At 38.6% G+C, this 17,811-nt stretch overlaps 1 protein-coding gene across 9 annotated transcripts in view; it reads right to left on the bottom strand.

Moving 5' to 3' along the window:
• The window catches only part of NEO1 (neogenin 1), a 243,552-nt gene that overhangs the window by 52,174 nt on the left and 173,567 nt on the right, over positions 1-17,811 (bottom strand). For 6 of the 9 annotated variants that reach the window (XM_086711172.1, XM_086711179.1, XM_086711171.1 and 3 more), the window contains 2 exons: positions 9,157-9,376; positions 2,171-2,325 (listed from right to left, as the gene is read on the bottom strand). In XM_086711172.1, coding sequence (XP_086567298.1) covers positions 2,171-2,325; positions 9,157-9,376 — 375 coding nt within the window. The remainder of the gene's footprint in view (positions 1-2,170; positions 2,326-9,156; positions 9,377-17,811) is intronic. The other 3 variants (XM_086711180.1, XM_086711176.1, XM_086711178.1) reach the window with 1 other exon arrangement.

Genomic DNA, 17,811 nt, shown 5'->3' with positions numbered 1-17,811 from the left:
TAATTTTTCAGTAGGACTGTAGCACACAAAAACAGCCATCACAAAAAGAGAGCCTTCTGGAGATTAAGAGCACACTTATCATGATGAGTACTGAGTAATGTACAGAACTGCTGAATCACTGTATTGTACACCTGAAACTAATATAAGTATGTTAGTTATACTGGGATTAAAGTAAAAAACTTAATAAGAAAAAAAAAAAAAGAGAGAGCGCCTTTTTTTTACCAGGAACTGGGGAAATGATGATGGACAGGGTGCCTGCCCGCAAAGAATTCCCAGTCTAGAGGGAAGTCAGACATATAAGTGTTACAAATAATGTGACAAATGCTAACAGATTTCGTGACTGTAACAAAAACATAAAGAGAATACACACTTTGCTTTGGGAGGGGGTGGGGAGGCAAGGGAAGGACTGGGGAAGACTTCTGGGAAGCAAGAAGGAACAGCTTTCTCAGACACCAAGGGGAAAATTATTCCAGTCAATGGGGATGATACGTGAGAAGACAGTGTAATGTGGTTCAGGCTGAATACTGAATAAACGTGGGAGGGAGAATGTTTAAAAGGAGGACACGAGCCAAAGAGCTTCTAATGTGCTGCTGTGGAGTCTGAATTATCTCTTGTAGGTGTTAGGTAATTACTGAAAAATTATGAGCAGGAACATGACATGACATGATCAGATCTGTATTTAGAAAGGACATGTGAACACATGCATGGAAGAAAAAAGTATGGGAATAAGACTAGATAAAAGAATAATGATTTTAAAAATAGCTACCATTTACTGAATGCTTATAATCAGTCCGGCTTAAAGTGCTTTACGCTTTACATAAATTTCAATTATGTCTTATTTAATCCTCGTACTAACTCACATGAGAGGGATACTACTGTCATCCCTATTTACACATGAGGTTGAGGTTAAGAATCATTCTTAAATGATGGGAAAGTTAGTGAGCAGTGGGGCCAGGAGTTGCACACTTTCTGATTCTAACACCTGGACTCAAGGAGACCAGTTAGGAGATTATTACAACACCCTCTGTGGGATGGTTAGTCCCGATTGTCCATCTCTACCTCCTACAACAGTTCCCATACCTTTTTACTATATTCTTTTTGTCTGATAGGTTCCAGTTCCAATTTATACACAAATTCTGGAAGTTGCCTACACCTACACTTTGGTAGACATTCTATATTTGAAAACAATTTCTCTGGTGCTAGTGTTTCTGCAACAGAATCCATTAGATTTTAGGAGAAGGGGAAAAAACTAGCAAAATGTAAAACAAATTGGATTTCTTAAATAACAGCACCACAGTTTGACAGTTTTGCTACCAAAGTAGAGAAACCTAAATGTGGTTATTCTGACAGTTGTTTCTTTATTTAGCCATAAATCATGTTATTCATTTAATGTTAAGAGCATCCTTTTGTGCAGCCTGACAGGTGGGATTTGTCACACTTCTCCTGCTACGGAAAACTTTCCTCTAACTTATCAAAGGAAAAGGAAAACAAAACAGTCCCCCAATTCCCTTGAAATCACTTTCAATATATTCACTGGGTAAACATAAGCAAATATTATCCTTAAAAGGCACTAAGAAATTCTTCCATTTAACCTGCACAGTGGCATAATAAATGGAAAACATTTTCAGATGGTTTATTCAGCTAAACATGTGAAATATTTTCTGAGGACTGACTCCAACACTTACACCTTCGCCCGCCGCAGGCTGAACACCTCCAAATGAAGTGTAAGTCTCTTTCTGCTAACTTGTCTTTTGCCAAAACATGTTATACTCGCTTTCCATCCCTCAAATACCCTCAAGAGAATCAGGTTCCCCTTCCACCTACATTCTTATTTCACCTCTTTCTTCTAATCAAACTTCTTGACCAAAAGATTGTGCTGCCTACTTTCCTTAGAATAATAGAGGTACAATATTAGGTAGAAAGGATCAGAGGAAAGACGCTAGAAGACATCTGAGGTAGGTCTTACAGGATCAATAAAATTGGACTGTGTATCGGCAGAATCATATTGCCTTACACCACCTGCTACTGTTTGATGGGAATTAATTTTATCTGCCCTAATTCACAAGTCCTTGATGGCAAGGAACTGGTACTTTCCACAAGGCTACACAGAAGACAGACCTTGCTATAAGTCTACCTACAGGTATGGCCAACAGACAGGTGGAAGACTCACCCTCAGGCTGTGTTTCTACTCGGAGTGGAGCTGAACTTTCTCCGGAGCCATGTTTATTTTGAGCCATAACTCTAAAGATGTACACAGTGGCTGGCATTAGGTTTTGAATGGTCACCTGCATTTCTCCTGGGCGACTGGTATTCTCAACACGTTCCCTTTAGACAAAGAGGGGTTTGGAAAGAAACAGCATTGATTAAGAATACTTCTAGAATGTGCGGTTTCATTTTCACTGCAAGTCCTATAGATATAATACCACATCAAAATCTTAATTGAAGTCAAATGAACTCTCAAAAAAGCAAACCTTTGGGGTGGAACAGGGCACAGAATACAGACACTGGCAAAGAACAATATCACACGTGCCTGATAACTTACTGACATTTTGCTTAAACATGACTGACTTTGCAGGTCATAACCACAACTTCCTTTCAGAGAAGGCACAGACAAGGATCTTCTCACTGCCATTTCAAATGGGACAGCTGGTCATCAATTTTGCAGGTTTTAGGAATCATTAAGTTTTTAAAGAGTGATTTCCAGGGAGACAAACAGAAGCTGATTACAGGTATGACCCAATTATCAAAAAATATCAAGGAAGTCTGTGTATATTTTGGATAAAAGACCCAATAAAAAGAAAACTAGAGATTAACACTTTTAAAGTTGGGAACATTAAACATTTAAATGAATCCTAAGTATCCAATTTTTAAAATAAGCCAATCCTGATACTGATTTTTATAATTTATTTGTTAAAACAAATACTCTTGGGGCGCTTGAGTGGTTCAGTTGGTTAACCTCTGACTTCAGCTCAGGTCACGATCTCACGGTCCATAGGTTCGAGCCCCACATCGGGCTCTGTGCTGACAGCTCAGAGCCTGGAGCCTGCTTTGGATTCTGTGTCTCCCTCTCTCTCTCTGCCCCTCCCCTGCTCACACTCTATCTCTCTCCATCTCTGAAAAATGAATAACGTTAAATAAAAAAAAATATTAAAAAAAAAACAAATACCCTTTTTGAATGATTTCCAAACTGATTTGAAATATTTGACAAATTTTATGACAAACAGGACAAATGAATCCAGTGGTCTGGTGCTATGAACTGAAAACATAAAAGCAGTTATTTGTTTTCTCTATCCTCAGGGTCTGTGTGTCCACACTTGGGTCCATAATTATGCTCAGCCTACTGTATGTACTATAATAAAAACTAATTCATACGACACAAGCGTTTTCAACAAATATTGAAGTATTCATTCACTGTATTAGACAAATAGCTGGCCTTTATGGATCACCGATCATGTAAGGAGAGCTCTGTATCTATCCTGACAGTAATAAAAAAGGCCCAAAACTACTCTGTGGAAGAAATTACTTGAAACCATATAATCTATTGAATTAAAATTCTTACTTTAAAATATTGGTAATTTTCTCTGAAATCACTGATTAAAATTAATTTAGTTCTACATGACCATATGTCAATTGGCCTGATTGTATGTGAACATTTACATTTCAGATATTTGTGTTTTTCAATAGCTTTCTATACTTTTTAAAACTACCTCATTTTAATTTAAAACAAACAAACAAACAAACAGTACCCACATCATACTTATAGAGTGTCTGTCTCTATATGAGCAGGTAGGTCCACTGGAGAAGAGCACTCTGGGAACAGTTACTGCTCTAAGATACCTGAGGTACATACAGGTAGTTTTCTCTTCAGCTAACCCTCCAAATCACAACATTTAAATGGAGGATATGAGCTGATTTCTTACACTTTGAAGTTTCTGACCTTTGGTCTGATCACAAATGATTGCTGTCTGGTATTTTACACTTCACCAAAAAAAAGCTCCCTGTGAGAGCACAGGTGGTCTGTTCTGCTCACTCTGTACATAAAAGTTCAAACAAAAAGTTAACTGTACAAAAAGCTGAGACTATCTTGGGAAAGACAGTTGGGGGAGGCACCATTTTACTTTAAGTTGAAGTGAGTGTCTCATTCACATTCACATATTACATAAGAACTGAGCAGAATGCTCATACTGCAGCACTCACAAACGCGTGCAGATGCACGAACGGAAATTTACCTTCTGTATGTAAACCTTTGTATAGTAATAATAACGTGTATATTTTTTGTTCATTCCTATGTGAAAGGGAAAAAAACAAGAGAAATGAGTGAAGAGAGCTAAAAATCTGGAATAAATTTCTATAGAAGCATTACAATTTAAAAAATCAGTAATAGGTATGATTCCTTCAGATGAAATAAATACCCAGCATGTACCTGCAAAAGCTTGTAACACCAGATTGGTTTGAGGTCCCAGAACCATGTGTCTGTCTAGAAAAAACTTTTGACTTGAGGACAAGATCCAGGGTGAGTTACAAAGTACAATTCTCATAAATGTGTGACATTACAATGGAACTTAGGTTAGAATGTGTTAGCAAAGAATCAAGGGAGAAAGACAAAGGTATTTTTTATATTAAGACAGTGCTGGGCTAGGCGATAAGAGCTTCAATTCTACTTTTGGCAAGCTACTAGCTTTCTGGGGGACTGTAGGCCAATCATTAATTCCTTCTGAGCCAGAAAGCAAATATTTACAGACAAAATGGAAAATATTATGTAGTTACTTATATAACCTATTAGAATGTAGCCATTTGAAAATGTAAAAATATTCTTAGCTCCTGGGTCATAAAAATAACAAGGCTGATTTGGTCCAAGGTCCAATATACTTGCCTTGTCTTCCTGCCTTGCCAACTCCTGGGCTCAACTTATAGCTAAGGTTTCGTCCATCTCTGAAATGCTATTAATTTTGGAATAACTCACTCTGTTTTTTTTTTCCATTTAGTCCCTAGTATCAGAAATGCACTTCTATTACACTAAAGGCATTGGGGGGGAAAAAAAGGTGAACATTTCCTAGATGAAAACGCAGAGGAAGGACCCTTTGAAATCTCAAGAAACTCTGGCACCCAATACACATGACCAATATATGACCAAGACACATACTGCCACCTGGTGGTTGATTTTTCAAATGCAGGAAGTGGAAGGCTTTGTAAATTCGGGTAGTGGCATACATCCTCACACTGCATTCTGATTATAAGTCTATGAAGAAAAGTTATGACCCTCGTTTTTCAGATGGGAAAAGTTAAGCTTATAAAGGTCAAATAAATTCTATTTATAAAACAAGTGAGCAGGATCTAGTCTTCTGACTTAGTGTTCTTTCTACTCCTTCATTGCTTATATTCAGAAATCATACGCTTCATTCACAAATGAAGTGACAAAAAAATTAGTCTCTAAGAACCTTCCTTTGAAATATTCCCCATATTTATTCTGTCCACTCCAAGTCACGGCTCTCCCTTTCGTCCAGGCCATACCTACCGCACGACTAGGTTAACTACCTGATTTGTCTCGCTGACTATTTCTTCTCCTCTTCTATGCAGTGCTCATAAACTACTAAGAAAAGCTAATAAAATCACAGTGCACACTTGCTCAGGAGTCTAAAATGGTCCCTTCTTAACTGACTGTGTCCAAATTCTTACTGGCATTATGACATCTGGCTCCAAACTTCCACTTTATTATAATCTCTTACTAATTCCTACCAAAACTCTGGGCCACTTAACCCAGCTTTCTTACTTTCCCATCCTTCAAACACCAGACAGACACATTAAGTTGGATCCTCCTTGCATCTCTTCTTCCTTTATATATACTTGCCTTGTCTTCCTGCCTGACAATTTAATTTTAAATTGAAGTGACAGATTCTCATTAAAAACAAAAGTATATATAGTTAAAAAAAAAAATCTGGAAGTCCCAGTTTTTCTCTCTCCTCAAAGCATGTCCTTCCCTGACATCTAACTGTGGCATGGACTGACCTGTATCTTACCAGATCTCTCCATGTCAGCTTTTCTCAATCTTGGCACTAGCGAGCTGCTGGGCAGGATAATTCTTTGTTGTAAGGGACTGTCCTGCACATTGCAGGACGTTTATCAGCATCTGTGGCTTCTACTCATTGGACATCAGTAAGCATCCTCCCTCATCTCAGTTGTAATAACCAAAAATGTCACCAGACATTGCCGAATGTCTCCCAAGGGATGGGCAAACTGCCTGTTTGAGAATCACTGTTCTAAGCATTTACATACACATCAAAATATATAGACACATCATTTAAAAATTCCTATATCACATTTCATGTGGATATACATATATTAATTATGTGCTCATTTCTCCACGAATGGGCATTTACTTTCATTCCTCTTTTCATTCTTACAAACAATGCTACAATAAACATTTTTATGAGTACCCTATGCATACCAGTTATCTATAGAACACCCAGAAGTGTAACTGTTGGGCTGACAGGTATATGCATTAAAGAGAGTAAAAAAATAATTCTGCCAAACCACTTTCTCCAAAGGCTACTCTTATATTGCCACCAAAAGCCTAGAGTGGATTTCTTCCCAGCATTTAACTTGCTTAACACTAGATATTATCAATTTAAATCTTTGCCAACTTTGTTAAGTGAAAAATGGTTTCACTTTTTGTATTATTACATTGTATCTCCAAGACCACAAGTGATGGCAAAACCTTTTTTAATTTTAACAGGCTTTCCATTAACTTCTGTTAATCATCCACTTGTACCATTTGCCTCTTGGAGTATCTTTTAGTTATGACTTATAGGAGCTCTTTATATAGACTGGATGGCAATATTATTTTCTTATAACTGTTACCAATTTTTCCCCAGCTTATCACTTCATGGTTTGATTTTGTTTATGATGTTTTATCACATGGAATTTTACATTGTTGTATAATAAGCTTTGTATATCTCTCCTGTTGTGGCTTCTGGATTTCCTGTCTTCCTTTAAAAGGCCTTTCACACTCAAATGATAAAGCAGTTGTATTTTCTTCTAATACATTTATAAGCTTTAAAATCTCTTCATCTATCTATAACTTATTGTCATACATGATATAAGACAGAGCTGTAGAACTTCCATTCTTTTCACCAAATGGAGTCAATTATCCCAACATGACTTCTTGAATAAGCTGTTACCTCTCCATTGACTGAAATGAATTTATTCCCTGGACAAGTATTTATTTACTGCAATTATATGCCAGGCCCTGTTCCAGGTGCTGGTGATATTCTACTGATATGACAGACACCAGAAATTGGTTAATAAAGAGAGAAAATTTCAGAGTGTTCCGTGTTCTGGAAACAAAAGCAGAAAGACAAAACAGGATGATGTGACAGCAGTGGTGTTGTGGTCAACGTTTAATAACTAGCTCTGGTTTGTAGCACTTGTCTCAGTAAATACTCATGCCACACCCCATTTTGAGCTACCAAGTTGTCATGGGTTTACAAAATTTCCTGAAAATTTAACAACAGGCTTGGAAACAAGCTGGCCCCAGAACATCACTGTGTGATAGGGTTGGAGTGGGGGCTAAGCCGGGTGAGTATTCACGGAAGGCCTACGAAGGTGTCATCTGAAGATGACTGGTAAGAAGCCAGAAACAGTTGTTTGTGAGGGAAATGCATTTCTGGTAGAAGGAACAGCAGAGACAAAGGACCTATAATGGAAAGAAGTTTGTTATTCTGAGGAATTACTAAATGGTTTTTTCTTTTGTGAAATATCATGAAATTAGCAAGGAGATGTGAAAGACCATTGGAGGCATTCTAACACAAGCCATTCGGTAGTAACGTCTTGCCTTTTTGTGTCTAGAACCATGTTTCTTTATCTTTGCAATGCCCAAAACATCTGGTACAGTGTTCAGATAAACATCATTCTAGCAGAAGCTCCATCTATCTCAAAGCTCTATCTATCTCCAACTGGCTCAAATTAGGTCACTCGGACTTCTCAAAAGTATTAAATCAAGGGATTATGATTTAGGTTCCTGTATTTGTGGAACTTGACAGTCTAGTTATTAAATACAATATGTACCAGATGTAAGCACCCTGGTAGAAACACAAGCTTTATTTCATCTGTGAGGGCCCTAGCCCAAACAGTGATTTCAGCTTTCTTATTTTGATATGAATAAAGAAATCTACTTGACAAGGCTAAGAATACACAGCATGCGGCTTGGTTCTTCCGAAAGTTTTTATAATTTGGTTGGGAAAACAACACAAATATACATAAAATAGAAGAGTAACAATTTATGGCAGTATAAGATCCTATGTTGTCATAATTAAGTGCAATATTAGTGGCAGAAATGCATATAAGAGAAAGACTATGCGAAAAAGTGGAGAAAAATGCATGAGGACTTCATGGGGCTTAATCTGGGCCACAAAGGATTCACTAACTTCAGCTTCAGTTGGGAAAGGGGGAAGTAACAGAAGAGAACGCACTTGAAGAAAGGCAGTGTATGATAGGAACTGGACTGGTTTCATTAGAAAGTGAATTAAACTGTGAGGTGAGGCAAGTAAGGCTGGACAGATAAAATAAAGCTGGACTCTGGGTAAAGTGGCCTGGGGATTCTGGAAAATCTCCCATAAGCAATGGAGAAGCAACATGAGCTCCTAAAAGAGGTGGAGATGGAGAGAAATTTAATGGAAGTGCTGTTTTTTAGGAAAATTAGCTACTAATTACTCTTGTATCATCAAGGAGACCCCCTAGAGCTGGGCAGTCCACATCCACATAAGGGTGCAGGCAAATACTCATTTATGATTACTTCCGTAAATTAAGTCTACCTTAATTTCTAGAATCTGAATGTTCTAAGTAAGCCACATCCTATAGGCTGTGCTGACTGAATCTTATGAAAAAAGAACAGCCCTCATTACATTTTAATACTTCTACCTAAAAAGCTCTATCTACTTTCTCCCCAAGTCATTCCAGGGAGGCAGGAAAGAATACCAGGACTTGACTCTATTTGGGATAAGTTTTAATGACCTAAAATTGGGAAATATGCATCTTGGTGGTCATATTTTCTGGACTGAAAATTGGTACAGATTCTGCACAACAAAGAGCCAGGGTGAGCATGACTGGCCTGGGGTAGACCAAGATGCAACCACTGGCTCCAGACATACAGACACTTACCTAACAATCCCTTCCTTGGTGTAGAAGACAGAATAGGTAAGGTTGTCCCCATGAGGATCTGATGCAGGTGTCCGCCATGTCAATTTGATGAAGCGGGTAGAGACCAGCGAGGCCACGACATCCCGAGGAGCTGAAGGCAGTGGTCCCGTTGTGGCTGGTGCTAGATGGTCAGTAGTGGCACTGGTCAGTGAAGTGGGAGGTAATGTTGGGATGGCAACATCTTGTCATGTGCAAACATTGGGGAATATGAAGGGCAAACCACGACGGTTTTAAAAAAGAGAACAGAAAAACAAAAAACAAAAAAGAAATAAACAAAACCACGATGGGAAATAAAATAAAATGAATGAACATAAAAAAGGCCATTAAACTGAAGGCTAACATGCAGGCCAGGGGTAACTACTGAAAACTAATGGGCACTATTCAAGACACATCACTGTAGAGCAAGCAGACTTTTTGGTCACTATAATGGTTGTGGGTAAGGGACAGGGAAGGTGACGGCTGAGGATAAAACATCTCACAGAAGGACACAGCAGTGACCAAGTAATTTTTTTTTAATCCTGAAAGCAGCATGCATCACCTGTCAAACCTTTCACATAAAAGTCTCATCTACTGATAAAACCTCAGTATTTTTAGCTACTTTATCAAACATGGAATAACATGTGCAGTATGGAGGAGTGTAGGTGCTCTCAGCACAGGCCCAGGCTACCGCCAGCCTTGAGGCACAGCTGTGGGTCTTCGGCTCTGCAGGAGATTCAAGAGCCACCTCTTTAACTTCAGACTAACATTAAACTCTGCTCTCTGTAATTTGGCAATCCCCAGGGAAGTTCGACAACTTTCCTCACTTCACAAATAGTTCACCTGCTATCTTCATCAATTCACTTAACTACAGTAGTATAAAAACATGAATCAAAAATTCCAAAACCATAAAAATACAACACTTAGGTAGCTCATCTGTTTGTTACAGCCCTCTCTGCAATATATATTTCTGTGGCTTGCAGAACTCGGGAACTGGGTGGGACAGATGAAGTGAAGGCAAGTCAAAGCTCTGCTTGTCAAGAGCCTCATATATTTGTAGTCATGGGTAACTTTATTACTCGCTGAGGCAGCCCATTCTGTTGCTGGACACTTCTGATTTTCCTAATAGTGAACTTAAAATCTCCTTCATCTTGGGGCCAGAAAGTATAAGGATAATTTCACAATTTTCAACTAAAGGAGTTCATCAGAATTCTGTCAAAACCTTAATGGGAAAATTAGGAGAAAAAGGGCAGAGAGGAAAACACGAAAACTCCTGAAGCTGGTTTTCAATGAAATGTTAAGTCAACAATCTCCAGGAAAGATCTGTGAACTGCAGAGAATCTAAAGTGAAGCAGTCAAATAAATACACCAGGTAGAATGAGTTCTCTAAGGGAAAGTACAGAGGAAGACCAACCTAACGTCGCTCTTCAGGTGGGGCAGGGTGAAAGTCATCCAACAGCTATCATTTCTACATGGCACTCTGGCTCATGTACTCACTGAATCCTTATAACAACTCTATGAAAAATTCTATTTCTGTCTTCTATGTAGAGGCTGACAGTTAAGAGGGCTAAACCACTCATCCTAAGTCACAGATGGTAAGTGATGGAGTGTAAAAAAATCAACTTTGATTTCTAGTTTAAGAGGCCTCTGCATTTAGCCAATAGGAGCTCTACTCCTGCTGGACCTCTTACTAGTTTTATCATCTTGTGCATGTCACTTACTCTCTCTTTTCCTCTCCTTCTGAGAAAGTACTTTGGAGAGAACAGAGTGCTGTCAGCATGTAAGACCATGAAGTCACAGCCACAGTCACAGAAGATACAAGTCCACATTTCACTGACACAAGTGTCAATATTGTAAGACCGTTACATCTGAATGGCCTCTAAGGCCTCATTCTTATCCCTGATGCTTGAATAGATGCGCTTCCTCAGAGAAAAGAAATACCTCTCCTTCACAGCTTTCAGAGTTCTTTTTCACATGCTGTGCCAGTTTATTCACACAACAACCCTATGAGGTAGGATGGGAATGACAGGATTAGATGTTGGGGTGAAGATAAGAAAGGAGTCAAGGACTCCAGGTTCCTGGAGAAACCAGGCTTGGGAGAATGGGTGGTTGGGGGTGTCATTCACAGAGAATGACAACATTAAAAGAGACTAGAGACTGAGGGAGAGATGGCAAATGATGAACATGCTGTGTCCAAAGTAATGATCCCACATGTGCCAGAGAAATGTGTAAGAAGCAACTGGAGATGTTGACTCTCTGACTATGTAAAATTAAGTCACTAAAAACCCTTAGAGGGAAATGATTTGAAGAGTAGCCTGAATAGTCTTGTTTTGTTGCTTCATTTCTGTGTCTATCCAGAAATACACTTAAGTAAAAACTGCTTCCAAGTCTGACCTGACCCACTAAGTTTTTCCCAACTACCTGCTGGCTGGAGAGGAGAGGAAATCTGTACTGTGAGAGGCAGTACAGCATACTGGAAAAAGCCCAGGATTTCAAGTACAAAGACCTTCTATTCAAAACTTGACTCTGTCACGTCCTAATAACGTGAAGTTGGGCAAGTCACACAGTCTCTCTGATCTCAGTTTCCTTGTCTGTAACTGGAAACGCTCCCCACTCATGTCCCAGGCTGGTATGAACCACACGAATATCATCCATAAGAAAAGTGTATGTGGAAGCACTAGGTGCATGTTTTCACTGACAGAAAAATCTAAATATAAAGGCAACCAGGAGGAGAATGTAAGCAGGAAGATCAGGTGCTACAAGTGATGGGTGATAATTAAGAACTGGTCAGACACGGACATTTCAATTAGCCCATGGAACTCTAGGGCACACATCTGAACGTTTTGAATGGCATCCAGCATTTCCCACTTATATTTTTCATGTTCATGATGAATCATGCTCATCTGTAAGCTCCTTGAGGATGAAATCCATATCTGTTTCCTCTTGGCATCACTCGTTGTGCATGTGTATACCTTAGATAATCAATAAATGTGTATTTATTGAATAAGTGGGAAAAAATCAGGGAGAATGTTAGTGCAATGGGGACCAGTGTTTCTAGAAGCTCATCACACACACAAATATTTTAATCTTTGTAGCTGCTACAAAGTATATACAAATATAATGATGCTATGTAAACATTTGCTTTGCAAATGTATTTTACCAGTTATACACAGAATCAAAGTGTAAATAATGGCAGATCATTGTAAATGATTCCTAGTTAACTACGGGAAAAATCCATGTCCACTGTGGTCCTAGTGTTTTATAGCCACTTTCCCCAAGTTGGTTCTTTTGCTGCCGTTCCATGATCTAGCTGGGCAGGTAAGGGAAAGGGTCTTACGTGATCTCAGAGAATCAAATAGGCAGTTAAGATACACCAGGATCAATGGCAGAACGATACAGATTGGGACTTTAGACTTCTAGCATGATGGTTTGAGGATGTCAACAAATGCTCTTCCCCAAAAGCAGCTATACAGCTGGACAAAATTGTCAAAAACTGGAAACTGGCCAAAGGCATACAACAAACCAAGAAGGATTTATTCATAAAAATTACCACAGTTCAGGTAAAATCAGTGAGTCTGTGTGTGCCATTCTGGCCTGGGTCTGTTCCAAGCTCCCCAGCTCTGTGGGAGTAGTTGTTCAACCAGGGTACGGCAGGCCCCAGAAGCTAGTGGCCCTGCTGCTGCCATCAGAGGGGCACACTCGATGTGGAGCACTGCCAGCTAAAGTGGCAATGTTGGTGGCAAGTGAAAAGGAAGGGCCAGTGTCTCTGCTAGCCTGAGACTGTGATTTGGGGGCAAACAGCAGATGATAGGCTGGATGTAACAGGGAGTTTGGTGAGGTAAAAAATAGTAAGAAGGCTTGAGAAGTTCTCCATATAATCCAGGAAGACTGAAAGCCATGCGTATATGCAGCAGAGCCAAGAAGAGGTCCAGATGACCTACATATCCCCAGCCAGCGGAACCTATGTGTGTATTCAGAGCACAAGTGAGAGAGCCCCGCAGAAAGCAAAAGCTGAGGCCGGCTAAAAAATGACCTGAACTTTGAATGCATTGCCCAAACCACACCCAGATCCATCAGCTAAGAGTGGAAGGCTTACTGGCTTGAGTTATTTGAGCACAACTTCTGACTGATATTTGGATAAATGCTAATCCATACAGACACAAGGGTTACCCTAGAAATCCAGGCTTAAAAATAAAAACAAAACAATAAAGAACAAAAGCTGAGCAGAAACATCAGTGGTCACACATTGTGGGGAAGATGGATGTCACAGATTTAGTCCAGGCAAGCTAACTACACTAAGGAAACAAGAACAGCTTGGGAAACGGGAGTGGGGGGAGGAAGAGGACTCAGAACCCACAGTTGCTACAATATGCTATCCAGAATATCCAATATTCAGCAAAAAATGAAGAGACATGCAAAGAAACAAAGTGTGACTTACACTCAGAGGCTAATGTAAAAAAATGCAGTCAATAAAAAGGTCTCGGGGTCCTTAGATATTAGATTTAACAAAGACTTCAGAGGAGCTGTTAAAAATATGTTCAAAGAACTAAAGGAAACTGTCAGGAACTATACAGTGTCGGAGATTTACCTTACTTTTAAGCTAACAAGACAGCCTATTACTGTTTCATGGGCACAGGCAAAAACACAAGCCTCACATCAGAGACAAAGAACTTCATTACTCAGGGCAATGGCAATGGTCAGAGCTTCTTGTTTGTTTTCATCAGTTCTCCATGCCCCTCAAGTGCCACAAAGGCAATGTTTTAAAGGCCCAGGATGGATGCCTACACCTGCAGCAGGTTGTAACAGGAGAAGAACCCTGAGCTTGAGGGATTTACAACTTCTTTATTTTATTTTATTTTATTTTATTTTATTTTATTTTATTTTATTTTATTTTATTTTATTTTAATTTTATTTTATAAGAGTGGGGGAGAGGCAGAGAGAGATGGGGGCAGAAGATCTAAAGCGGGCTCTGCGCTGACAGCAGAGAACCCGATGTGGGGGCTTGAACTCGTGAACCATGAGATCATGACCTAAGCCCAAATCAGACACTCAACCGACTGAGCCACCCAGGTGCCCTGAGGCACTTCTGAGGCTTCTATAGCAAGCCCCAGACAAAGAATAGGCGTACTGTGGATATCTTACTTAATTCTGATGTGGTCAGAGACATACTTCGTATGGTTACAGTCTTTTAAAATTTCTTGAGACTTGTTTTATGTTTTATGTAGTTGTTGTGCGAAGATTCTGTAATATCAGGTCAAAGTGGCTGATAGGGATGTTTGAATCTTCTATACTCTTAGCTTTTTCTGATTGTTTTAATCAGTTTTTGAGAGTAGACTATTAAAATCTCTAACCATTATCATTGAATTATATACCTCTTTGAACATATTATAAATACATTTACATCTAACAGAGCCCCAAAACACATGAATCCAAATAAATATGGGGAAACCCCAAATTTTTGGAAATCAAACAACCCACTTCTTTTTTTTTTTAATGTTTATTTATTTTTGAGACACAGAGAGAGCATGAATGGGGGAGGGTCAGAGAGAGAGGGAGACACAGAATCTGAAGCAGGCTCCAGGCTCTGAGCTGTCAGCACAGAGACCGACGCGGGGCTTGAACTCACGGACCGTGAGATCAAGACCTGAGCCGAAGTCGGACACTTAACCAACTAAGCCACCCAGGCACCCCTCAAACAACCCACTTCTAAGTAACCCAAGGGTCAAAGAAGAAATCACACAAAAAAGTTAAATAATATTTTTAACTGAATGAAAATAAAAACAAAAAATTAAAAATTATGGGATGCAGCTAAAGCAATGCTTAAAGGGAAATTTAAATACTTTTACCAGAAGAGAAGTCTCCCATAAATTACCTAATCTCCTATTTAGTGAAGAGTGCAGATCTTAAGCATTCTCTCACACATACACACAAAGTACCCATGTATGGTGATAGGTGTATTAATTAACTTGTTAACAATTGTGGGAATCCTTTCACAATGTATACATGTATCAAATCATCATGTTGGACACTTTAAATATATTACCATTTGTCAGTCATACCTCAATAAAGCTAGGAAAAATTAAACTGAATAATATTTTAGCCAAGTTCTTTAAAAAAAAAAAAGACACAAGACTAAGAAATTAATAGAAGACATAAACTGCCTAATTCAAGAATCAAAGAAGAGACAATACCAACCCTATAGATTGGTAAGTTATAAGGTAAAATTATGAACAAATTATGTCAATAAATCAGATAACTCAGAGGAAACAGAACAATTCCCGGAAAAATAAAAATTACCAAACCTACTCATGAAGAAACACAAAATCTAGGTAGAAATAAAACAAATGAAGACATTTAATTAGTAATTAAAAATCTTCCCACACAGATAAGTCCAAGCCCAGATGCCTTCACCGGTAAATGCTATATTTAAAACAAGAAATAAAACTAATCCTTCGTAATTTTTTCAGAAAACAGAAGAGAAACACTTCTAGCTCATTCTGTGAGGCCGATATTACTCTAATATCAAAGCCAAAGGAAAATTAACTAGGGATCAATATCCCTCATGATCACAGATACAATAGCCCTTAATGAAACACTAGCAAACCATAGTTAGTAGCATTTTAAAAGGATTATACATTGACCAAGTAGGATTTATCACAGGAATTCAGACTAGTTTAATATCCAAAAATCAAGGTAATATGCCATATTAAGAGACAAAAAAGAATATATGATCACCTTAATAAACGCAGAAAAAAGCAATCTGACAAAATCAAACACCTACCTATTCATGATAAAAACTCTCAACAAAGAACAGAAGTTCCTCATCCTGAAAAATCTACAGTGAAATTATATGAAATGGTTAAAAAGTAAATGCTTTTCCCTTAAGGTTGGATACATGTCAGCTCTCATTTCTTATATTAAGCAGGTACTGAAAGTTCTAGCCAGTGCAGGAAGGTGGGAAAAAGAGAAAAAGTAAATAAAGGGTGCCTGGGTGGTTCAGTCATTAAGCAACTGACTTCAGCTCAGGTCATGATCTCACAGTTGTTGAGTCTGAGTCCCATATCAGGTGACCTCGAGCTCCACTCTGGGTGAGCCCTGCTTCGGATGAGCCCCGCTTTGGGTGAACCCCACTTCAGGTGAGCAATGCTTCTGTCTCTGTCTCTCTCTGCCCCTCTTAGGATTCTCTCTCTCTCTGCCCCTTGCTCACTTGCGCCCCCCCCCCCCCAAAAAAAAACAGAACAAAACAAAACCCTTCTAGAATTAATAAGTTTAGCAAGGTCACAGAACACAAAGTCAATATACAAAAACCAACTCTATTTCTATAAACTAGGAATAAACAACCCAAAAATGGAATTAAGAAAACAACTTCATTCATGATAGCATCAAAAAAGGAACAAAATACTTAGAAATAAACTTAACAAAAGAAGTGTAAGATTTATATCCTCAAAACTACAACCCATTGCTGAGAGAAATTAAACAACATCTAAAACAAAAGTATCTAAATGAAAAGAAAATCTAAATAAATGAATGCTCATGGGTTAGAGGACAACATTGTTAAGAAGACAAGCTGCTCCTAAAATGTAACAGAAAAGACAAAAGGCCTAGAATCGCCAAATCAATTCTGAAAAAGAAAAAAGGGCTGGAGAACTTGTATTACTCCATTTCAAAACTTACAATACAGCTCCAGGAATCAAGACAGTCTGGTATTGGCATATTAGTAGGCATATAAATCAATGGAAGAGAACTGAGAGTCCACAAATAAACCCCTAAGTTTGTGGTCCATTGATTTTTGGCCAAGGTGTCAAAAAATTTTAGTGTGGGAAAAAAGTCTTTCAACAACTGGTGTTAGTACAACTATATATCCATATGCAGAGTAATGAAATTAGATCCTTACTTAATGCCACATACAAAAATGAATCAAAATGCCTCGTAGACTTAATGGAAGAATGAAAACTTCTGGAAGAAAATACAGGAAGTCTTTGTAACTTGGGTTAGAAAAGTGTTCTTAGATATGACAACAAAAGCACAAGACATGAAAGAAAAAAATTGATAATTGCATCCTATTAAAAATAAAAAACTTCTCTACTTTAAGAAAAACACAACTGGGGCGCCTGGGTGGCTCAGTCGGTTAAGCGGCCGACTTCGGCTCAGGTCATGATCTCGCGGTCCGTGAGTTCCAGCCCCGCATCGGGCTCTGTGCTGACAGCTCAGAGCCTGGAGCCTGTTTCAGATTCTGTGTCTCCCTCTCTCTCTGCCCCTCCCCTGTTCATGCTCTGTCTCTCTCTGTCTCAAAAATAAATAAATGTTAAAAAAAAAAAATTAAAAAAAAAAAAAAAAAAGAAAAACACAACTAAGTAAATGACAAGTAAAGCCACAGACTGGCAGGAATTATTTCCCAATCATGCATCTGATAAAGGACTTGAACATACAAGTCAGAATACATATCAAGGACCAGAATATAAAATGAACTCTTATAAATCAATAACAACAACAAATAACCCAATTTAAAAGTAGGTAAAAGACTTAGACATTTCACCAAAGAAAACATAAGAACTGCTAATAAACACATGAAAATGTGCAAACACCATTAGTCATTAGGGAAATGTACATTAAAACACAACGACACACTCACCAGAATGT

The sequence above is a fragment of the Puma concolor genome, chromosome B3, assembly GCF_028749965.1.
Source record: "Puma concolor isolate L17-30 chromosome B3, mPumCon1.1.hap2, whole genome shotgun sequence".
Classification (NCBI taxonomy): Eukaryota; Metazoa; Chordata; class Mammalia; order Carnivora; family Felidae; genus Puma; species Puma concolor.
This window is presented reverse-complemented; position numbering and strand designations above follow the sequence as displayed.